The 25,029-nt window shown below is 46.8% G+C and overlaps 1 protein-coding gene across 2 annotated transcripts in view; it reads right to left on the bottom strand.

The window, feature by feature from the left end:
- The window catches only part of LOC122928325 (T-cell immunoglobulin and mucin domain-containing protein 4-like), a 61,158-nt gene that overhangs the window by 4,526 nt on the left and 31,603 nt on the right, over positions 1–25,029 (bottom strand). The window contains exons 4-7 of one of the 2 annotated variants that reach the window (XR_006387872.1): positions 15,631–15,747; positions 2,513–2,559; positions 798–862; positions 610–691 (exon numbers count right to left, since the gene is read on the bottom strand). Coding sequence is in view for 1 of the 2 variants with exons in the window: in XM_044281062.1 (XP_044136997.1) it covers positions 610–691; positions 2,513–2,559; positions 15,631–15,747 (246 nt within the window). In the remaining variant the exon portion in view is untranslated. The remainder of the gene's footprint in view (positions 1–609; positions 692–797; positions 863–2,512; positions 2,560–15,630; positions 15,748–25,029) is intronic. The other variant, XM_044281062.1, reaches the window with a different exon arrangement.

Genomic DNA, 25,029 nt, shown 5'->3' with positions numbered 1-25,029 from the left:
AGATATCCAAAGACCAGGTTTATGGGGTCTTTCCATAAAACAAAGCCTCCTCAGTTTTAGAATACAATGTCAGCTTAAGAGTCCCCAATAAAATAAGGTGATTACATGGGACCCTCAGTGATCAGATGTAGGCCTCATGCACACGACTGTTGCAAATTGCGGATCCGCAAAACACGCATGGCGTCCGTGTGCATTCCGCAATTTGCGGAATGGCACAGACAGCCATTGATATAACTGCTTATTCTTGTCCGCAAAACAGACAAGAATAGGACAGGTTATATTTTTTTGAAAATAATGGGTCAGGATTAAGTGCGTGTGCTATGCGTTCACGTCACGCATTGCACCAGCACGGAAAACTCGCTTCAGTGAAAGGGGCCTTAGGAAGTCTTTAATTTCCCTGCTGTGCCACCATGGTGGAAATTAAGTATTACATAGTGCCCATTGAAATCTATGGCCTGTTCATGAAATGCATTGATATGTTGAGTCCTCCACAGAGAAACCTTCACTATAGGCAGTCTCCATTCGGGTTCCTGAAAGGACCCCCCGTTAACTCAAAACTCCTACTAGGGTATTTTTAACCAAACAAAACCTTTAAATAATTTGACTCACCTTTTAATTTCAGAAGCATCACACAGATCACTATAAGTACAATTAAAAATACGCTAATAGCAATGATGATTGTACTTGTATTCTGCAAAAGAGAGACATTTTAGAATAGTGGTCTATGGAATCTACCACTTGGTATCTCAAAAAATCTTAGTATAAAGGTTTTCCTATGGTATGATTTCATGACCTACTGATTAGACAGGCTCGGACTGGCCCTCCGGGGAGGCGGGGGATTCCTTGGTAGGCCCCCAGTGACCTGCTCCCGGAGATAAGATGGAAGAGTAATTATTTATCTTGTTTCTCAGGAGAGATAATTATTGTAGCCACTAGGTTACAGTATAGAACAGTGATGCAGCCTCCTACTGGTGTAAATTGTACAGGAGGTCCCGCAGTATCTTCTAAACTTCCCTGGTGCTGGCAGTGAAGGAGGAGAGAACATGTCTGGCCATCCTTCTGCCCTCCCTGCTGTCAGGAAACTGTGGCTGCTGGAGAGAAGGACTCCTCTGCGGTGCTGGACTGATTTATCAGGTGTGTGACAGTAGTGAGCTGTAGGAGACTGTAAGGGGGAAATAGGGGATTTGTTTATAGCAGAATCAGCTCTATGAATGTGTGCTGCTCTCTGCAGAGTTCAGAGTGGCATTGGGGGGACTCTGCCCATGTCCCCCCCCCCAATGCATCTGCTTTAGGTGCACCCCTATTAGCCTATTAGTACCACAGCTCCAGATGCCCCCACTCTAAATGCACCTCTAATATTGCCTATTCTCAAGTTGCCCCCCTAATACCTCTGCTCCAGGATCCCCACTATTACCCTGCCTCAGGTGACCCTAATGCTTCTGCTCTAGGTGCACCCCCATTAATGCCCCTGCTGCAGATGCCCCCACTGTCAATGCACCGCTAATATTGCCTCTTCTCCAGTTACCCCTCTTCCAGGATCCCCACTATTACCCTGCCTCAGGTGACCCTAATGCCTCTGTTTCAGGTATGACCCTCCGTTTGTGCCCTTTGCTCACATTGCTCCTCTAGAACCTTTGCTTGGGCTTTGTTAAAGGTTATGACCTGCAAAGTGGGTTGGACTTATGACTGAAAAATTCTGCACAGTGCGTCACATTCTCCAGTACTGACACGTATGGTTTACATGGCGGCAGTGATGATATTCTGTATTTACAGGCATCACTGCTGCCATGTAAAGAGATGCTGGTGGAGGGGTGGAGGATTTAAAGGGGTTGTCCAGGTTTTTAAGTTATACTCTCCATACCATAGGGCATAACTATATGAATAATGGGTCAGATTCTGCGACCCTGACTGATCCCAGGAACGGATCCTGTTCCCCCTTTTTGATGGTGTGGCAGGTCACACATATGCCCTGCTGCTCCATTTATTCTCTTTGGGACCACTGGAAATAGCCAGCATTGTACTCTGCCATCTCCAGCGACCCCCATAGAGAATAGATGGAGAGGCAGGGCATATGCTCGACCTGCCACTCAATCAAGAAGGGGGATCAGTGGGGACTCTGACAAGGTTGGGCGGTTCCAGTGGGGCTACTCTGTACCAAATTCAGCCTGCAAGACATTTAAATACTTCAATCATTCATACATACAGTACAGACACATATGCATATTCGTTGTTACTCTGGAGTGGATTAGTGAAAGGTTATCAACACGCCTAAGGCCTTGGGTTGATCCCTGATGCTAGTAGTAATGATGCAAAAGGCATAGTATGGGTATGGACCCGAGTATGGGGCCTCAATATATCCAATATCTGCTGATATTGGCCAGCTACTGACCCATAGAAGACCTGCTATCAGTAATTAATACTATAATCCAACTTGGAGTTTTTTGGGCCCATACTAGATTTTCAGGATAACTTTTGGCACCATGTAGTCAATAACTGTTCCCTGAAGTTTTACCTTTTTCAGTAGTGTTGTGACATTTTCATGAAACAAATCTGAGATGCCTACAAATAAAACAAAAAAGTTAAAGTGACACCCAGAAAATATATGTTTGCATGACTGTCCCCCAAACACTTATTGTGTCAATGCAGTGACCCAGTGATTCACTGCTAAAGTTATCAAATGGTTCACTGCTAAAAGGTTTAGCAATATGGTTCACTGCTAAAGCTGTTAAAATGTCAGTGGCACAAATGGATAAAATGTCTTAACTATGCAATATGTATTCCAAAAGGCTGTATATGGGTAAGAAAAGTTAACTGGCAGTTCTTAGTGATAGTTGCTGGGTGATGCCAAGAGCGAGGATGTATATGCAGCTGCTGGTGTGTAAGCCAGAAAAGCTAAAGCAGGAGAAAATAAATCTATCCAGGGTGAAACCATGCCTGTGAGGGAAAAGCTGCCAGAAAAGCAACTGTGCTAAGAACCAACCTCTGAGGGAGAACAGAACAGACTCTTTACAGAAGGTTGAGGACCATTAAAAGAGACATTGGTGGACATTTATCAATGACTTTACGCCACAATTGCATCTGTGCACCATAATTTGCGACTTTGTGGTGCTTGGCACAAAAGGGGCGTGGCTTCGCAACGCTCGCCGAATTTACTTTAACTTTCCCCAGCAAGTGGCGGAAGTTATAGTTGAAGTTGGCGTAGACTTCCGTTTTTGGCGCACAACAGGGCAGGGCACAACAGGGCAGAGGTGCGCCTGATTTGTTAAGTGGCTTCTACATTTCTGAATTTGACTTCTGTTTTCTGTATTATTTTGTCGCTAGTCATTTGTTATTTTATCTCCTTTTTACGCGTACCAATTCGGACCCTGCACTTACATAGGAAGGGACTGATGACTAGTTGTGGGCTGCTATTTGGGGTGGATCATGCAAATAGGTAGGGACAGTGCTTAGGTAGGAGTTCAGGGCTCACTGTTCCCTACCGTGACACATATGGTATGCGTGGGATATTGCAAAATTCATTTATCTTCGTATTTCACATACAGGTAGAAAAACTCACAGAGTTTTGTCCATTATGGATTGAACTGTTTATGACTTGCTGACACTGACTTGGATTTCTTTTGGCTATACTTTTGAATTAAGGAGACCCCAAAGTTCAGCGTGTGCCTCTAGGGTTATAAGAGTTGCAACCCTCCCAGCCAGGCATGGGAGAGTGCTGAAGCAAGGTTACTGTAGCTTGGGATTCGGCAACTATGAACATGAAGGGGGTATGCCAAAGCATTGTATTTAAGTCCTACTTAGCTTCTATTTTTCAAATGTTTCTGCTGAGCTCACAAGCATTTATATTAAAGGCCAGAATATTAACCACTGAGCTATATAGCTCAATGTTAAACTGTTGCAGAAAAACCTTATAGTAGTGTCTCATGTATTAGGAATACATATACAGGGGCAGTATCATTTTATATTTTTTTTTGTAATTGTGTGGCACAAATAAATATGTAATTACTAAAAAAAATATTGAAAATGGTATTTCTGATATATATGAATGCACATTACACTGGAAACTACTACTGAAGTTTTAAGCCATAATATGTTTTCAGCAGTTTAACATGGAGCTCTATAGCTTAGTGGTTAAGGTCCTTGCCTTTAATGTAGATGGTTGTTAGTTTGAATCTTGGCAGAAACATTTAAAAAATAAAGGCTAAATAAAGGGTATCCCCAGCAGTGTAAAGTTTGATCTTATTGAAAAAAAGAAAGGAGCAAAACATAAATTTGATATTGTCATGGAACCATGAACCAGACGTACAACAAGAGATAAGTGGGAATAAGAAGGCTTTATTGAAAATCAAGCTGTAAGGCAAAAGTCCAAACGGATGGCTAAACCGAAGCAGGGTCTTGCGAAGCCAGAGGTCAGGAACCAGAAGGGTAGTCAGACGAAGCCTGGATCGGGAACCAGCAGGGTAGTCAGATGAAGCCTGGATCAGGAACCAGCAGGGTAGTCAGACGAAGCCAGGATCAGGAACCAGAAGCAGCAGCAGTCTTAGAAGCATGTGAACACAGGAGGACCAAGCAAGGAACTGAAGCCACAGACCTCCTATATATGAGCTAGGCATCCAGCTCCTCCCAGTGGGAAGGAGAAGCCGCAGGGTGAGGCTACAAGAAACCCAGAAACCAAGATGGCCGCCAGCACATGTCAAACTAAGGAGAACAGCAAGAAGGTAAGACCATGACAGTACCTCCCCCTCAAGGGCCCCTCCTCCGCGGAGTAAAGAACGGTTTCTGAGGGAAGCGTGCGTGGAAGGCTCGGAGCAAGGCAGGAGCATGGACATCTGCGGAGGGAACCCAGGAACGCTCCTCTGGACCATAACCACGCCAATGAACCAAAAACTGCACCCGACCGCGGACCAGGCGTGAGTCCAGGATATTGCTCACCTCATACTCCTCACGATTGCCCACTTGGACCGGACGAGGCCGAGGAACCGAGGAAGTGAAACGATTACACACCAGTGGCTTCAACAGGGAGACATGAAACACGTTGGAGATCCGCATGCCAGGAGGAAGCGCAAGGGCATAGGCTACCGGGTTTACCCTGCGAAGCACTCGGAAGGGACCAACAAAGCGAGGCGCCAGCTTGGGAGTGGGCACTCGAAGGTTGAGGTTGCGGGTGGACAACCATACGCGGTCTCCGACCTGGTAGGAAGGAGCGGGCGCTCGTCTGCGATCAGCCTGGAGTCTCTGGCGCTGCGCAGAGACCTCAAGGGACCTCTGGATCTGTACCCAAGAAGCACGTAGGACGGAAAGGTGATCCTCCACAGCCGGAATATCCTGGGGAGAGAATACCTCCGGTAACACGGCAGGTTGGAACCCATAATTGGCCATGAAGGGAGACGTCCCAGAGGAAGAGTTCACCGCCGTGTTCCTGGCAAACTCAGCCCAAGGCAGGAGGTCAACCCAATTGTCTTGGTGATCGGAGACATAGCAACGAAGGAATTGCTCCAAGGCCTGATTGGATCGTTCTGCGGCCCCATTGGACTGAGGGTGGTAGGCCGAGGAGAAAGAGAGATGAATCCCCAACTGGGAGCAAAAGGCGCGCCAGAACCTGGACACAAACTGACTCCCCCGATCCGACACAATCTCCTTGGGCAAACCGTGCAACCGGAAGACCTCCCTGGCAAAAATCGTGGCCAACTCTTGTGCAGAGGGTAACTTCTTGAGAGGAACACAGTGGCACATTTTGGAAAACCGATCCACAATCATGAGAATGACCGTATGGCCTCGGGATGCAGGGAGGTCCACAATGAAATCCATCCCCAGGTGTGACCATGGACGCTCCCCGGTGGCTATGGGTTGCAAAAGGCCCAACGGAAGGTGCCGAGGGGACTTACTCTGGGCACAAACGGAGCATGCCGCTACATATGCGGCGATGTCGGAACGTAGAGAAGGCCACCAGAACAGACATGAAACAGCCCAGGACAGCTGATTCTTTCCAGGATGCCCCGCGGCGTTGGAGTTATGATAGGTTCGCAACAACCGAGTGCGCAACTCCTCAGGCACAAAACATCTGCCGTTGGGTCTCCCAGAGGGAGCACCAGATTGAGCCGCCAAAATCTGCTCACCCAGGGGAGAGGTCAGGCTGGTGCGAATGGCGGCCAGGATCTGATTCGGAGGTATGACCGAAGTCGGAATCGACTCCTCCCCGGACAGCTCGGAGTACTGCCGTGATAAGGCATCCGCTCTGATGTTCTTGGAACCGGGTAGGTAGGAGACCACGTAATTAAAACGTGACAAGAACAGAGCCCATCTGGCCTGACGTGGTGTCAATCTCTTGGCCTCAGAGAGGTAGGTCAGATTCTTGTGGTCCGTCAGGATGAGAACCGGAACCACCGAGCCCTCGAGCAAGTGCCTCCATTCTTTAAGGGCCTGCACGATGGCCAATAACTCCCTGTCACCAATCTGATAGTTGCACTCCGCGGAAGACAGTTTCCGGGAGTAAAACCCACAAGGAAGCAGAGGACCCTCTGGTGTTCTACGCTGAGACAGAAGGGCGCCTACTCCCATCTCAGACGCGTCCACCTCGAGGACAAAAGGCAACCCAGGGTTGGGATGCGACAGAATCGGAGCCGACACAAAGGCGGACTTTAGAGCCTCAAAAGCTCGGATGGCCTCGAGCGGCCAGACCTGGGGATTACTGCCCTTCCTGGTCAGATCCGTGAGAGGCTTGGCTAGCATGGAAAAGTCCCTGATGAACTTCCGATAATAATTGGCGAAGCCCAAAAAGCGCTGCAGGGCACGAAGACCACTGGGCTGGGGCCACTGTAAGACAGCCGAAACCTTCTCAGGATCCATGGAGAACCCCTCAGCGGAAATGATGTAACCTAAGAAGGTTACCTGGGATCGGTGAAATTCGCATTTCTCAAGCTTACCGAACAGCTTGTTCTCTCGTAACCGTTGCAACACTCGTCTGACATCCAGAATGTGGGCCTCCATGGATTCAGAATATACCAAGATGTCATCCAAATAGACCACCACACACTGCTGCAACAGGTCACGGAAAACATCGTTGATGAATTCCTGGAAGACTGCGGGCGCATTGCACAACCCAAAGGGCATAACCAAGGATTCATAATGACCGGTCCTGGTGTTAAACGCGGTCTTCCACTCATCGCCCGCCTTGATCCTTACCAGGTTATATGCCGCCCTCAGGTCGAGTTTGGTAAAGACCGTGGCCCCTTTGAGGCGATCGAACAGCTCGGAAATCAAGGGTATCGGGTAAGCGTTCTTGATCGTGATGCGATTGAGACCCCTGTAATCGATGCAAGGCCTCAACTCACCGCCCTTCTTTTTCACAAAGAAAAATCCAGCCCCTGCCGGGGACGAGGATTTGCGAATGTGTCCGCGTGAAAGCGCCTCCCTCACGTACTCCTCCATGGCCTCATTCTCCACTACCGACAGTGGATAGACTTTGCCACGAGGAGGAACGGCACCAGGTTGTAACTCTATGGCACAATCGTATGGGCGGTGCGGAGGTAGGGCAACCGCACGCACCTTATCGAATACATCCCGGTACTCCTCGTATTCAGGAGGCAACAGAGAGTCCGAGGAAGTACACAGCAACTTGACAGGCCCATGGATGCAACTAGCCCCACACTGCGGTGACCACGAGAGGATCTTGGCCGATCTCCAATCGAAAGTCGGATTATGCTTCTGGAGCCAGGGGTACCCCAAGACCACCGAGTAGTGTGGAGAAGAAATAACCTGGAGACAGACCGACTCTCTGTGAACGGCACCAATGGCCATCCCCACTGGAAGGGTCTCCTAAGTCACGTGTGGCGGCAGAAGAGGTCTGCCGTCTATCGCCTCAAGAGCCAGTGGGGAACCTCGAGGCTGCAGGGGAATGGAATTGGCGGCAGCGAACACACTATCAATGAACAAACCACCAGCACCAGAGTCCACCAACGCCTGGGTCGTCACCGAGCCCCCGACCCAGGAGAGGACAACAGTGATCAGTGGTTTGTCAACACGGGAAACCGGGGACGAGGAGACTCCACCCAAGATCTGCCCCCGACAGGATCTCAGGTGCGAGCGTTTCCCGGACGGTTCGGACATGCCAACCGAAAATGCCCACCGAGACCACAGTACATGCATCGGCCCTCGCGTCTCCGGAGTACCCTCTCCCCCTCGGACAGGCGAGCAAACCCCAGCTGCATGGGTTCACCCCCAGACAAGTCATCCCCAGGAGGCGTGGGAGGAGAGGGAGGCACGGGTGGGACAGCAAACGTAGGCGCCAATCTGTTAGAAGACCTCCGCAGGCTCTCCTTAAAGGAAGGTCTCTCCCTGAGTCTGGTGTCAATCAAAATCAGGAAAGAAATAAGAGACTCGAGCTCCACTGGTAGGTCCTTAGCTGCAACCTCATCCTTCAAGGCATCCGAGAGACCATGAGAGAAAGCAGCGACCAGAGCCTCATTATTCCAGCCCACCTCTGCTGCCAGGGTACGAAACTCAATGGCGTATTCAGCTACGGATCGTGAACCCTGTCTGATGGACATAAGGAGCTTCGCAGCAGAGGCAGCACGAGCCGGCACATCGAATACCTTCCGAAGAGAAGCAACAAAACCGGAAAACTCGGCAACCACCGGATTGTTGTTCTCCCATAAAGGGCTGGCCCAGGCCAAGGCCTTGTCCGAGAGCAGCGAGATCAAGAAGCCCACCTTTGATCTCTCAGTAGGAAAGGCATGTGGCAGCAACTCGAAATAAATGCCCACCTGGTTAAGGAAACCTCGGCACTGAGTTGGCTCTCCCCCAAAGCGCTGTGGAAGGGGGGCAGAACCGGTCATACCCCGAAACACCGCAGGCGCAGCAACAGGTGTCGGGGTAGACTCTGGCGCAACAACCGGAGCGGCAGTAGGAGCGGGCCCAGGAGCGACAACCGACCCATCGGCAACGGAAGCTAAATGAGCCGTGCGTTCAAGCAGGGTTTGCAACGCCACAGCGAACCGACCCAACAGGTGATCCTGCTGATCAAGTCTGGCAACCAGCGTAGGTAGCGAGGATGGCCCTGTACCGTCAGAATTCATGGCTTGGTCCTAATGTCATGGAACCATGAACCAGACGTACAACAAGAGATAAGTGGAAATAAGAAGGCTTTATTGAAAATCAAGCTGTAAGGCAAAAGTCCAAACGGATGGCTAAACCGAAGCAGGGTCTTGCGAAGCCAGAGGTCAGGAACCAGAAGGGTAGTCAGACGAAGCCTGGATCGGGAACCAGCAGGGTAGTCAGATGAAGCCTGGATCAGGAACCAGCAGGGTAGTCAGACGAAGCCAGGATCAGGAACCAGAAGCAGCAGCAGTCTTAGAAGCATGTGAACACAGGAGGACCAAGCAAGGAACTGAAGCCACAGACCTCCTATATATATGAGCTAGGCATCCAGCTCCTCCCAGTGGGAAGGAGAAGCCGCAGGGTGGGAGGCTACAAGAAACCCAGAAACCAAGATGGCCGCCAGCACATGTCAAACTAAGGAGAACAGCAAGAAGGTAAGACCATGACAGATATGTCACCTGTGTTAATCCAAGCCCCAAACCACGCCAACCTTTTGGACATTGGTATGAAACAGCAGGCACCCAGTTGCTATGGCACCAGCTCCGCTCCAGGCCAGGCACCGTCTTTAAAGACCCGACACGTGCTGAACATTTACGACAGCTGTCAGAAAGGTACTAAGGGTCACATGACTAAATGTGTATAGGACAGAGCTTTCTCTATGCACGGACTGCTGAAGCTCGTGGAGGTACTTTGGGAGAGAGGAAATATGTATGCCTGTGAGCAGCCATGTAAGGGAGGGTCCAGTGGTGTGCAGTGCAGTCCTGGGGTACATGCTGTATGAAGGAGCTCCTTGCTGTGAGGGAAAGGGGCATGTGGCATATTCTGGGACAATGAGGGTGCAGATCTGTGTGAGGAGTGTATAACTCTGTGAGGGCCGAAATTGATAGAATGTGACTGTGTTGTTAGTACATTATTAGAAGATTTGAGGCCCCAATTTTGATTCTGCCCAGGGCCACATTTTGTCTAAAACCGGCCCTGCCTGCGGGCCAGCATGCAGCACTAATTCCTTAAATTTGTTCATGCAGGAATTTAATATTACACAAGCAAAACCTATAAAAGAGCCGCTTAACTATTACAGGCTATTTACAGTTCTGGTGTCCTGTGATATTGCAGAAACCAGGGCCTAGGTGTATCTACAACCTCTGCTCCTGGAACCGTTACAACTCTGACTGGAATCAAAGGTCCAGTACCTTACCCATCCTACATATGACAAAAATAATGCTGAAATTAGCCAGTAGCCCCCAAATAGCATTTTCTGTGCCCAGAACCAAAGCATGGAAAAATCAGGTCAGCTGCTGAATGTTGTAGGCACTATTTTTGTGGATGTGACTTGTGATGGTTTGGGCAAGTATCCCAATGAAAAAATCCCAGAACTAATATTAAATCATTTAAATCACTAGAACAGGAGGGGAGCAAGGAAGCACTAAAAAAGCATAAGAAAAAAAATTGAATATGTAAAAAATAAATTAAAGCAGCCAAACTAGAGACCGAGAGATTCATTGCCAAAGAGAGCAAATCTAACCCTAAAATGTTCTTCAATTATTTAAAGGGTAAAAAGTATAAATCTGAAGGTTTCGGCCCTTTACAGAGTAATGAGGGGAAAGTTGCTGAGAGCGATGAGGAGAAAGCAAAGCTATAAAATAGTTTTTTTCTCCACTGTATTCACTGAGGAAAATAAACTGTCAGATTAAATGCAGAATGTAAAAGTTAATTCCCCATTAAAAGTATCCTGTCTGACCCAGGAAGAAGTACAGCGACATCTTAAAAAGATTAAAATTGACAAATCGCTAATCCTAAGAGAATTAAGTAATGTTATAGCCAGACCCTTATTTCTGATATCTAAGGACTCTATACTGACAGGGAATGTCCCACAGGATTGGCGCATAGCAACTGTGCCAATATTCAAAAAGGCTACAAAAACAGAGTCGGGAACTATAGGCCGGTAAGTTTAACATCTGTTGTGGGTAAACTGTTTGAAGGTTTTCTAAGAGATGCTATCTTGGAGCACCTCAATGAAAATAAGCAAAGAACGCCATATCAGCATGGATTCATGAGGTATCTGTCATGTCAAACTAATTTAATCAGTTTCTATGAGGAGGTAAGTTCTAGACGTGACAGCGGCGAATCAATGGATGTCATATATCTGGACTTCTCCAAAGCATTTGACACTGTACTACATAAAAGGTTAGTATATAAAATGAGAATGCTCGGACTGGGAGAAAACGTCTGTATGTGGGTGAGTAACTGGCTCAATGATAGAAAACAGAGGGTGGTTATTAATGGTACACACTCAGATTGGGTCGCTGTCACTAGTGGGGTACCTCAGGGGTCAGTATTGGGCCCTATTCTCTTCAATATGTTTATTAATGATCTTGTAGAAGGCTTGCATAGTAAAATATAATTTTTTGCAGATGACACTAAACTGTGTAAAGTAATTAACACGGAAGAGGACAATATACAGCTACAGATGGATCTGGATAGATTGTTGGCTTGGGCAGAGAAGTGGCAGATGGGGTTTAACACTGACAAATGTAAGGTTATGCACATGGGAAGGAATAATGCAAGTCACCTGTACATACTAAATGGTAAAACACTCGGTAACACTGACATGGAAAGGGACCTAGGAATTTTAGTGAACAGCAAACTACACTGTAGAAACCAGTGTCAGGCAGCTGCTGCTAAGGCCAATAAGATAATGGGTTGCATCAAAAGGCACATTGATGCCTGTAATAAGAACATAGTCCTACCACTTTACAAATCACTAGTCAGACCACACATGGAGTACTGTGTACAGTTCTGGGCTCCTGTGAACAAGGCAGACATAGCAGAGCTGGAGAGGGTTCAGAGGAGGGCAACTAAAGTAATAACTGGAATGGGTGGACTACAGTACCCTGAAAGATTATCAACATCAGCGGTGCCATCGGGTCCCCGTAGGGCTGTAGGGGGGACCCGATGGCATGGAAGGCAGCGCGATGCCTAAGGAAGGCATCGCGCTGCCTTCCGGTGATGAGCCTGTGAGATCCAGCTGTATTACTCATACAGCCAATGCATTCCAATACAGAAGTATTGGAATGCATTGTAAAGGATTAGACCCACAAAAGTTGAAATCCCAAAGTGGGACAAAAAATAAAGTGAAAAATAAAGTTAAAACAATTTAGTTTTACCCCCAAAAAATTTAAGTTTTAAGTAAAAATAAACAAAAAAGTCATTTTCCCCAAATAAAGTAAAAAAAAATTGTAAAAAAATAGGGGGAAAAAAAGTAGACATATTAGGTATAGCCATATCGACCGACTCTATAAACATATCACATGACCTAACCCCTCAGATGAACACTGTAAAAAATAAAAAATAAAAACTGTGCTAAATAAACAATTTTTTTTGTCAACTTACATCACAAAAAGTACAACAGCAAGCAATCAAAAAGGTGTATGCCCACCAAAATTGCACCAATCTAACCGTCACCTCATCCCGCAAAAAATGAGCCCCTACCTGAGACAATCGCCTAAAAAATAAAAAAAACTATGGCTCAGAAAACGGAGACACTCATCATAAAACATCATTTTTTTTGTTTTAAAAAAGCTGTTATTGTGTAAAACTTACATAAATAAAAAAAATGGATACATATTAGGTATCGACACGTCCGTATCGACCGGCTCTATAAAAATATCACATGACCTAACCCCTCAGACTGTTATTGTGTAAAACTTACATAAATAAAAAAAATGGATACATATTAGGTATCGACACGTCCGTATCGACCGGCTCTATAAAAATATCACATGACCTAACCCCTCAGATACACACCGTAAAAATTTTAAATATAAACTGTGCTAAATAAACAATTTTTTTGTCACCTTACATCACAAAAAGTGTAATAGCAAGAGATCAAAAAGTCACACGCGCCCCAAAATAGTACCAATCAAACCGTCATCTCATCTCGCAAAAATCGTACCCTACCCAAGATAATCGCCCAATAACTGAAAAAAACTCTGGCTCTCAGACTATGGAAACACTAGAAGATAATTTTTTTTGCTTAAAAAATGAATTCATTGTGTAAAACTTACATAAATAAAATAAAAAATTACATATTAGGTATCGCCGCGTCCGTATCGACCGGCTCTATAAAAATATCACATGACCTAACCCCTCAGGTGAATACCGTAAAAATAAAAATAAAAATAAAAACGGTGTAAAAAAAGCAATTTTTTGTCACCTTACATCACAAAAAGTGCAATAGCAAGCGATCAAAAAGTCACACGCACCCCAAAATAGTGCCAATCAAACCGTCATCTCATCCCGCAAAAATCATACCCTACCCAAGATAATCGCCTAAAAACTGAAAAATTATGGCTCTCAGACTATGGAAACACTAAAACATGATTTTTTTGTTTAAAAAATGAAATCACATGTGTAAAACTTACATAAATAAAAAAAAGTATACATATTAGGTATCGCCGCGTCCGTGACAACCTGGTCTATAAAAATACCACATGATCTAACCTGTCAGATGAATGTTGTAAATAACAAAAAATAAAAATGGTGCCAAAACAGCTATTTCTTGTTACCTTGCTTTACAAAAAGTATAATATAGAGCAACCAAAAATCATATGTACCCTAAACTAGTACCAACAAAACTTCCACCCTATCCCATAGTTTCTAAAATGGGGTCACTTTTTTGGAGTTTCTTCTCTAGGGGTGCATCAGGGGGCTTCAAATGGGACATGGTGTCAAAAAAAACTGTCCTGCAAAATCTGCCTTCCAAAAACCATATGACATTCCTTTCCTTCTGTGCCCTGCCGTGTGCCCGTACAGCAGTTTATGACCACATATGGGGTGTTTCTGAAAACTACAGAATCAGGGCCATGAATATAGAGTTTTGTTTGGATGTTAACCTTTGCTTTGTAATTGGAAAAAAATATATTAAAATTCAAAATCTGCCAAAAAAGTGAAATTTTGAAAATGTATCTCTATTTTCCATTAATTCTTGTGGAACACCTAAAGGGTTAACAACGTTTGTAAAATTCAGTTTTGAATACCTTGAGGGGCGTAGTTTCTAGAATGGGGTCATTTTTGGGTGGTTTCTATTATGTAAGCCTCACAAAGTAACTTCAGACCTGAACTGGTCCTTAAAAAGTAGTTTTTTGAAAATTTCTGAAAAATTTCAAGATTTACTTCTAAACTTCTAAGCCTTGCAACGTCCCCCAAAAATAAAATGTGAATCCTAAAATGTTCCTAACATGAAGTAGACATATGAGGAATGTAAAGTAATAACCATTTTTGTAGGTATTACTATGTATTATAGAAGTAGAGAAATTGAAACTTGAAAATTTGCAAATTTTTCCAAATTTTGGTCAAATTTGGTATTTTTTTAATAAATAAAAATGATTTTTTTTAACTCAATTTTACCAGTGTCATGAAGTACAATATGTGATGAAAAACTATCTCAGAATGGCCTGGATAAGTCAAAGCATTTTAAAGTTATCACCTCTTAAAGTGACACTGGTCAGATTTGCAAAAAATGGCCTGGTCCTTAAGGTGAAATAAGGTTGTGTCCTTAAGGAGTTAAGACTACTATTATTTTTCCTTATAACCATGTTATAAGGGAAAATAATAATGATCGGGTCCCCATCCCGATCGTCTCCTAGCAACCGTGCGTGAAAATCGCACCGCATCCGCACTTGCTTGTGGATGCTTGTGATTTTCACGCAGCCCCATTCACTTCTATGGGGCCTGCGTTGCGTGAAAAAATGCAGACTATAGAGCATGCTGTGATTTTCACGCAATGCACAAGTGATGCGCGAATATCACCGCTCGTGTGCACAGCCCCATAGAAATTAATGGGTCCGGATTCAGTGTGGGTGCAATGCATTCACGTCACGCATTGCACCCGCGTGGAAAACTCGCTCGTGTGAAAGGGGCCTTACAGGTTTGTTTTTTTTGCCTTTCTCTGGATCAACTTGCAGGATAACAGGCCGAACTGGATGGACAGATGTCTTTTTTCGGGTTTATAAACTATGTTACTATGTTATATACTATAATAGTCTGATATAATGCTTCTCAGTGTGACAAATTAGATTATTATAAGAGATTGCACTGTGCATGTTACCACCTAAAAACCAAAGTCTATATCTGCCAGTACCGACTTTGCTAGATGATGGAAAACATTTTAAAAAATACAGTTATATTTGAACACCCTCTACCAACCCCTTACCACCACAAATAGGGTGGAATTTATCATGAGGGGAAAATTGAGTCTGCTTTGGAGTACTTTATGCCACATTTATCAAATATCTCATGTTGTTTGATAAATTTGTCTTATCCATAGAACTAATACTTTTGTCTAGAGAAGTTCCTCCAGTTTCCCTCCTCCTGGACTTGATTGGCACTCTTTTGTTTTAAAAGTCTAATGATACACACATGCAAGCAAGTGAGTGAGTGGTGTAAAAATGCAAAAAGTCACAAAAGCCCTATATTTGTGACTTTTTGATACCAGAATTCTGGAGTGAAGGTATAATAAAATCAGGGCCACAGTGTTACCATTATTGTTTGCGGAAAGACTTTCGGTCCATAGAGGAGCTTCAGTGTGTTCCTTGACTTTAGCCTTTGATTCAACAGAAGTGGTCAGTTCATGATCAGGAATAAACCCTGGGATAGCTAGAAAAGGACAAACACAGAAAAATAGATTTTTAGTAAAAAATGAGCACTTAAAAATTTCTGTTCTTCATTAGATTTCTGGTATTACAAAATACCATATACTATTTTGGTGAATATGAAACCTTTCCCTTAGCCCATCTGCTTCTGAATCTACAGAGGTGACCCCAGTGGTCTCTGCCTCTAAGAAATAGTACATACAGCATACGAGTCATTCAACTTTCTTTCCTCCTTCCTCTCCATTCTCCTCGGCTTGGGCATCATCTGACCCTCTTGAGGCTCTTATTCACAGTTTTGTGAACCCCAGTACAAGGTCACTAAATTCCAAGTTTAACTTGATGTAACGCAACTGTTCAAGAGTATTAACCCAACGAATGTGATCTGCAACCACTATACTGTACCACTTATAGAGGACCTGTCACCAGTCCTGAAATGCCTGTTTCAGTAAATAATTGTATTCCACATTGACTAGCTATCCTGGAGCATCTTATGACTGTGTGTTGTGTCCTCCCTCAATTATTCCTACAAGACGTTTTAAAATTATGAATTGTTACCAATTTGGGGTGTGTCCCTGCACAGTCTGCCATTGCCAGCACTGATTGAACAGTGTCAGATGGTGCAGGGATATCCTCTCCACTGTTAACACCAACCGGGCAAATCATTCATCATTCACTAGTAGGAATAACAGAGGAACAGAAACAATACAGTTGAGTCAGTAGAATGCTCCAGAATAGCCATGTAATGTGGAATACAACTGACAGGTCATCTTTAACCCTTTAAGGACGCTTCCAAGTTTGTTATTATAAGACAGAGAGGTTTTTGTTATTGCATTTTAATCTAGACTTTTTCCTGGTGACATAGCCATACAATGTTTTTTTGCAGGGTAGGTTGTTTTTTAAATGACACAATTTTGGGTATATACAATGTGTTGTACAACTTTTATTAATTCTTTTGGGGGCATGGAAGAAAAAACACACCATTTCACCATTTGCTTTTTGTTTTTACGGTTTTGACAGTATTTTATAAGTGGCAGGATAACTTTATTCTGTGGGTCGTTATGATTACAACAATGCCAAAATTATATTGTTCCTAAAAAAAATATTTTCCTATTTTTGCACAATTAAAACGATAGGGGAGATTTATTAAACTGGTGTAAAGTAGAGTAACAGAGGAACAGAAACAATACAGTGCACAGGGTCTCCGGCTCCAACCCTCTCTGTAGGGTCACTTTCTCTCCCCAGTCCTACACAGAGGGTTGTCTTATCCCTCCTTGATTATAGCCCAGCTGACCTCACCTGTGATCTTATCAGCTAAAGGGAATACCTGTAGTGGACTGAGAGACTCCCACTACCAACCTGTCTCCCAGTCCAAAGAAATCCAGCCCATACAACTTTAAACAAAACAATCTCCAGCAAGCTATGCCTTGCTGAAGCAGCACAATTTCTGGATTTCAGTTATCTCACCCATCTAAACTGTACCCCCAGGTGAAATACACACCACCACCATACCTCTACCGTGCACTTCATCACACTGTATGTACATGCATAAAATTATTTTTGTGTACATTTTCCTTTCAGATAGCGCTTCCTGCTGTTTATCCTTCTTGTGAATTAATTTGGTCATTAGTTGTCCCTGCTCCCTTTCCCTCCCTGATGTTGTGATATCACAGTGAAGGAGGCGAAGCGACTCACATACCATTCATTCATTCATTCATTCATTCACCGATACTCATAAATTCATAGAAATACATGATTGAGCCACATTATCATGAGCACCAGTTAATATCCAGAGTAACTGCCGTGTGCAGCATGGAGAACAGCTAGATGGGCTGGAGGTCTTGGTAGGTTGTCACAGATATTTGGAGCCATGTGGTCTGCAATGTATCCCACAACTGCTGGAGGGTGAGTGGGATAGGATTAGTGTTGAGTGAATTCGATCCGAATTTCCGGAAAAATTTTATTAGCCGCAAAGCCAAATTTCCACGTGCTTCATGGTAACGAATCGATAGCTGTATAAATAAAATAAAAATCATACTTACCTCATCCATACGAGCATGAACAGGCTGCCGCAACCATCTTGCTTGGAGATCCCGTGTGAAATCTTATGCACGGTGGATCTTCAAGCAAGATGGCTAAGGGAACCTCTTTGTAATCAAATTGATGAGGTAAGTAAAACATATTTATTTTCCTAAAATTGCAAACACTATAATGCATTAATGTGGATCTCTTTTGAGTGGTTCAATGACTGGAGGGTGGCGCAATCGCCGTTCCCTGTCATTGCACCCGCTATTTAGGGGGTTTTGGGGGAAATTCAGCGAAGCAGCCGAATCGAATTTTAGAGAATTTTGCTCATCTCTAGATAGGATCCATGGAGCGAACACCATGATCGAGGTGGTCCGACAGATGCGCAGTTGGATTCAACTCTGGGGAATTAGGGAGCCAGTGTAGTAGTTGGAAGTCTTGGTCATGCTCTTCCAACCAATGTTGGACATTTCTACCTGTGTGACAGTGTCATGGTCTTACCTCCTTGCTGTTCCCTTCGTTTGACATGTGCTGGCGGCCATCTTGGTTTCTGGGTTGTCTTGTAGCCTCCCACCCTGCGGCTCCTCCTTCCCACTGGGAGGAGCTGGATGCCTAGCTCATATATATAGGAGGTCTGTGGCTTCAGTTCCTTGCTTGGTCCTCCTGTGTTCACATGCTTCCAAGACTGCTGCTGCTTCTGGTTCCTGATCCTGGCCTCGTCTGACTACCCCGTTGGTTCCTGATTCCGGCTTCGTCTGACTACCCCGTTGGTTCCTGATTCCGGCTTCGTCTGACTACCCCGTTGGTTCCTGTTCCTGGCTTCGTCTGACTACCCTTCTGGTTCCTGACCTCTGTCTCCGCAAGACCCTGCTTCGGTTTAGCCATCCGTTTGGACTTTGCTTACGGCTTGCTCTTCAATAAAACCTTCTTATTTTCCACTTATCTCTTGTTGTACGTCTGGTTCATGGTTCCATGACATTAGGACCAAGCCATGAATTCTGACGGTACAGGGCCACCCTCGCTACCTACGCTGGTTGCCAGACTTGATCAGCAGGATCACCTGTTGGGTCGGTTCGCTGTGGCGTTGCAAACCCTGCTTGAACGCACGGCTCATTTAGCTTCCGTTGCCGATGGGTCGGTTGTCGCTCCTGGGCTCGCTCCTACTGCCGCTCCGGTTGTTGCGCCAGAGTCTACCCTGACACCTGTTGCTGCGCCTGTGGTGTTTCAGGGTATGACCGGTTCTGCCCCCCTTCCACAGCGCTTTGGGGGAGAGCCAACTCAGTGCCGAGGTTTCCTTAACCAGGTGGGCATTTACTTCGAGTTGCTGCCACATGCCTTTCCTACTGAGAGATCAAGGGTGGGCTTCTTGATCTCGCTGCTCTCGGACAAGGCCTTGGCCTGGGCCAGCCCTTTATGGGAGAACAACAATCCGGTGGTTGCCGAGTTTTCCGGTTTTGTTGCTTCTCTTCGGAAGGTATTCGATGTGCCGGCTCGTGCTGCCTCTGCTGCGAAGCTCCTTATGTCCATCAGACAGGGTTCACGATCCGTAGCTGAATACGCCATTGAGTTTCGTACCCTGGCAGCAGAGGTGGGCTGGAATAATGAGGCTCTGGTCGCTGCTTTCTCTCATGGTCTCTCGGATGCCTTGAAGGATGAGGTTGCAGCTAAGGACCTACCAGTGGAGCTCGAGTCTCTTATTTCTTTCCTGATTTTGATTGACACCAGACTCAGGGAGAGACCTTCCTTTAAGGAGAGCCTGCGGAGGTCTCCTAACAGATTGGCGCCTACGTTTGCTGTCCCACCCGTGCCTCCCTCTCCTCCCACGCCTCCTGGGGATGACTTGTCTGGGGGTGAACCCATGCAGCGGGGGTTTGCTCGCCTGTCTGAGGGGGAGAGGGTACTCCGGAGACGCGAGGGCCGATGCATGTACTGTGGTCTCGGTGGGCATTTTCGGTTGGCATGTCCGAACCGTCCGGGAGAACGCTCGCACTTGAGGTCCTGTCGGGGGCAGATCTTGGGTGGAGTCTCCTCGTCCCCGGTTTCCCGTGTTGACAAACCACTGATCACGGTTGTCCTCTCCTGGGTCGGGGGCTCGGTGACGACCCAGGCGTTGGTGGACTCTGGTGCTGGTGGTTTGTTCATTGATAGTGTGTTCGCTGCCGCCAATTCCATTCCTCTGCAGCCTCGAGGTTCCCCACTGGCTCTTGAGGCGATAGACGGCAGACCCCTTCTGCCGCCACACGTGACTCATGAGACCCTTCCAGTAGGGATAGCCATTGGTGCCGTTCACAGAGAGTCGGTCTGTCTCCAGGTTATTTCGTCTCCACACTACTCGGTGGTCTTGGGGTACCCCTGGCTCCAGAAGCATAATCCGACTTTCGATTGGAGATCGGTCGAGATCCTCTCGTGGTCACCGCAGTGTGGGGCTAGTTGCATCCATGGGCCTGTCAAGTTGCTGTGTACTTCCTCGGACTCTCTGTTGCCTCCTGAATACGAAGAGTACCGGGATGTATTCGATAAGGTGCGCGCGGTTGCCCTACCTCCGCACCGCCCATACGATTGTGCCATAGAGTTACAATCCGGTGCCGTTCCTCCTCGTGGCAAAGTCTATCCACTGTCGGTAGCGGAGAATGAGGCCATGGAGGAGTACGTGAGGGAGGCGCTTTCACGCGGACACATTCGCAAATCCTCGTCCCCGGCAGGGGCTGGATTTTTCTTTGTGAAAAAGAAGGGCGGCGAGTTGAGGCCTTGCATCGATTACAGGGGTCTCAATCGCATCACGATCAAGAACGCTTACCCGATACCCTTGATTTCCGAGCTGTTCGATCGCCTCAAAGGGGCCACGGTCTTTACCAAACTCGACCTGAGGGCGGCATATAACCTGGTAAGGATCAAGGCGGGCGATGAGTGGAAGACCGCGTTTAACACCAGGACCGGTCATTATGAATCCTTGGTTATGCCCTTTGGGTTGTGCAATGCGCCCGCAGTCTTCCAGGAATTCATCAACGATGTTTTCCGTGACCTGTTGCAGCAGTGTGTGGTGGTCTATTTGGATGACATCTTGGTATATTCTGCATCCATGGAGGCCCACATTCTGGATGTCAGACGAGTGTTGCAACGCTTACGAGAGAACAAGCTGTTCGGTAAGCTTGAGAAATGCGAATTTCACCGATCCCAGGTAACCTTCTTAGGTTACATCATTTCCGCTGAGGGGTTCTCCATGGATCCTGAGAAGGTTTCGGCTGTCTTACAGTGGCCCCAGACCAGTGGTCTTCGTGCCCTGCAGCGCTTTTTGGGCTTCGCCAATTATTATCGGAAGTTCATCAGGGACTTTTCCATGCTAGCCAAGCCTCTCACGGATCTGACCAGGAAGGGCAGTAATCCTCAGGTCTGGCCGCTCGAGGCCATCCGAGCTTTTGAGGCTCTAAAGTCCGCCTTTGTGTCGGCTCCGATTCTGTCGCATCCCAACCCTGGGTTGCCTTTTGTCCTCGAGGTGGACGCGTCTGAGACGGGAGTAGGCGCCCTCCTGTCTCAGCGTAGAACACCAGAGGGTCCTCTGCTTCCTTGTGGGTTTTACTCCCGGAAACTGTCTTCCGCGGAGTGCAACTATCAGATTGGTGACAGGGAGTTATTGGCCATCGTGCAGGCCCTTAAAGAATGGAGGCACTTGCTCGAGGGCTCGGTGGTTCCGGTTCTCATCCTGACGGACCACAAGAATCTGACCTACCTCTCTGAGGCCAAGAGATTGACACCACGTCAGGCCAGATGGGCTCTGTTCTTGTCACGTTTTAATTACGTGGTCTCCTACCTACCCGGCTCCAAGAACATCAGAGCGGATGCCTTATCACGGCAGTACTCCGAGCTGTCCGGGGAGGAGTCGATTCCGACTACGGTCATACCCCCGAATCAGATCCTGGCCGCTATTCGCACCAGCCTGACTTCTCCTCTGGGTGAGCAGATTTTGGCGGCTCAATCTGGTGCTCCCTCTGGGAGACCCAACGGCAGATGTTTTGTGCCTGAGGAGTTGCGCACTCGGTTGTTGCGAACCTACCATAACTCCAAGGCCGCGGGGCACCCTGGAAAGAATCAGCTGTCCTGGGCGGTTTCACGTCTGTTCTGGTGGCCTTCTCTACGTTCCGACATCGCCGCATATGTAGCGGCATGCTCCGTTTGTGCCCAGAGTAAGTCCCCTCGGCACCTTCCGTTGGGCCTTTTGCAACCCATAGCCACCGGGGAGCGTCCATGGTCACACCTGGGGATGGATTTCATTGTGGACCTCCCTGCATCCCGAGGCCATACGGTCATTCTCATGATTGTGGATCGGTTTTCCAAAATGTGCCACTGTGTTCCTCTCAAGAAGTTACCCTCTGCACAAGAGTTGGCCTCGATTTTTGCCAGGGAGGTCTTCCGGTTGCACGGTTTGCCCAAGGAGATTGTGTCGGATCGGGGGAGTCAGTTTGTGTCCAGGTTCTGGCGCGCCTTTTGCTCCCAGTTGGGGATTCATCTCTCTTTCTCCTCGGCCTACCACCCTCAGTCCAATGGGGCCGCAGAACGATCCAATCAGGCCTTGGAGCAATTCCTTCGTTGCTATGTCTCCGATCACCAAGACAATTGGGTTGACCTCCTGCCTTGGGCTGAGTTTGCCAGGAACACGGCGGTGAACTCTTCCTCTGGGACGTCTCCCTTCATGGCCAATTATGGGTTCCAACCTGCCGTGTTACCGGAGGTATTCTCTCCCCAGGATATTCCGGCTGTGGAGGATCACCTTTCCGTCCTACGTGCTTCTTGGGTACAGATCCAGAGGTCCCTTGAGGTCTCTGCGCAGCGCCAGAAACTCCAGGCTGATCGCAGACGAGCGCCCGCTCCTTCCTACCAGGTCGGAGACCGCGTATGGTTGTCCACCCGCAACCTCAACCTTCGAGTGCCCACTCCCAAGCTGGCGCCTCGCTTTGTTGGTCCCTTCCGAGTGCTTCGCAGGGTAAACCCGGTAGCCTATGCCCTTGCGCTTCCTCCTGGCATGCGGATCTCCAACGTGTTTCATGTCTCCCTGTTGAAGCCACTGGTGTGTAATCGTTTCACTTCCTCGATTCCTCGGCCTCGTCCGGTCCAAGTGGGCAATCGTGAGGAGTATGAGGTGAGCAATATCCTGGACTCACGCCTGGTCCGCGGCCGGGTGCAGTTTTTGGTCCATTGGCGTGGTTATGGTCCAGAGGAGCGTTCCTGGGTTCCCTCCGCAGATGTCCATGCTCCTGTCTTGCTCCGAGCCTTCCACGCACGCTTCCCTCAGAAACCGTTCCTTACTCCGCGGAGGAGGGGCCCTTGAGGGGGAGGTACTGTCATGGTCTTACCTCCTTGCTGTTCCCTTCGTTTGACATGTGCTGGCGGCCATCTTGGTTTCTGGGTTGTCTTGTAGCCTCCCACCCTGCGGCTCCTCCTTCCCACTGGGAGGAGCTGGATGCCTAGCTCATATATATAGGAGGTCTGTGGCTTCAGTTCCTTGCTTGGTCCTCCTGTGTTCACATGCTTCCAAGACTGCTGCTGACTCGTCTGACTACCCCGTTGGTTCCTGATTCCGGCTTCGTCTGACTACCCCGTTGGTTCCTGATTCCGGCTTCGTCTGACTACCCCGTTGGTTCCTGTTCCTGGCTTCGTCTGACTACCCTTCTGGTTCCTGACCTCTGTCTCCGCAAGACCCTGCTTCGGTTTAGCCATCCGTTTGGACTTTGCTTACGGCTTGCTCTTCAATAAAACCTTCTTATTTTCCACTTATCTCTTGTTGTACGTCTGGTTCATGGTTCCATGACAGACAGGTTGTATTGTCTTGCTGGAAGATCCCATCTGCCACAGGGAAGACAATCAGTATTTATGGATGTACATGTATGGGTGCAAGGATGGATTCATACCGAAATCGGCTGAGAATGCATGATGAATTGGCCCAGAGCATGCCACAAAACATTCTGCAGATCATAATGCTGCCACTATCTTGTTGTGTTATTTCAGTAAAGGCTGCGGGGTGTTTGTTCTCTGATGTTTCTCGCCTGACATGCCAATGTTCATCCGTTTGATGAAACAGAAAATGAGACTCATCGGAGAAGGCAACCCTTTGTCAATCAGTGGAGGTCCAATTCCGATACTGACACGAAAATGGAAGCCTTTTCAGCCAGTGCAACTTCATTACCATTCGTCTGCTTCAGAGGCCTATATGCAGTAAAGTACACTGAACTGTTGTTTTAGACACATGTCTGGTTGGCCCCTGGTACATTTTGGTGGTGAGCACACCTTTGCAGCCAACATTCACCTCTCACATCAATGGCACATTGTGCTCTGCAGTTTCCATATTGCTTATTCACAATGGTGCCATTTGTCCACTCACCATACACTTTCACCACAGCATCATGTGAACAGTTCACAAACTGCACTGTTTCAGAAATACCTAAAAGCCAATAATCACCCATTTTACATCTCTGATAAATCACCCCTTTTATCCATGACAGCAACGGGGAATATGTGTGCAGACAGTCTATCACACACCTTAGATAACCCACTATGCCAGCTCACAACATGTGACTTCTTCCATGAGCTACGAGCTGCCAACGTTGAAAGTAGGAAATGGTCATAATAATGTGACTCATGTATCTCTAAAGATATATGTAAGGGACTATTCTCTTTGCAGGGGAGGAAGAGGTTCATTGCAATGCATCCTGGGAGATGCAGCTGCTGTCCATCCTAAAGATTTGTGAGTAAAAAAAAAAAAAAAAAAAAAAAAAAGAGCTTTAAATGTGTGGGCTAACCCCTTTAACTCCAGTGCATCTAACATAATAAAATGAAATGATTTTGCAACTAGTTTCTATCAAAAATATCCTTATATTATGGGTATACAACTCCTATGCAAAGCTATGTGTTTCCATGGTTCCAGACTACAAACAAACCCTCAAACCCTGAGCAGTCTGATCAAACAGCGTTATATCCCTTTCTCTTATTGTCAACCAATAATAGAAGAATAAAACTGGACCTACAGAATACAATGGACCTAACAAAAGAGAAAGAAGAATCCACAATTGTTTCCTTTAGGCTAGATTCACACGACCCTATGTATTTTGTATCCATTTTTTTGCGGATCCATTGTAACAATGCCTATCCTTGTCCGCAAAACGGACAAGAATAGGACATGTTCTATTTTTTTGAACGGACATACGGATGCGGACAGCACACGGTGTGCTGTCCTCGTTTTTTGCCGACCCATTGAAATGAAAGGGTCCTCATC

The sequence above is a fragment of the Bufo gargarizans genome, chromosome 2 (assembly GCF_014858855.1).
Source record: "Bufo gargarizans isolate SCDJY-AF-19 chromosome 2, ASM1485885v1, whole genome shotgun sequence".
NCBI lineage: Eukaryota > Metazoa > Chordata > Amphibia > Anura > Bufonidae > Bufo > Bufo gargarizans.
This window is presented reverse-complemented; position numbering and strand designations above follow the sequence as displayed.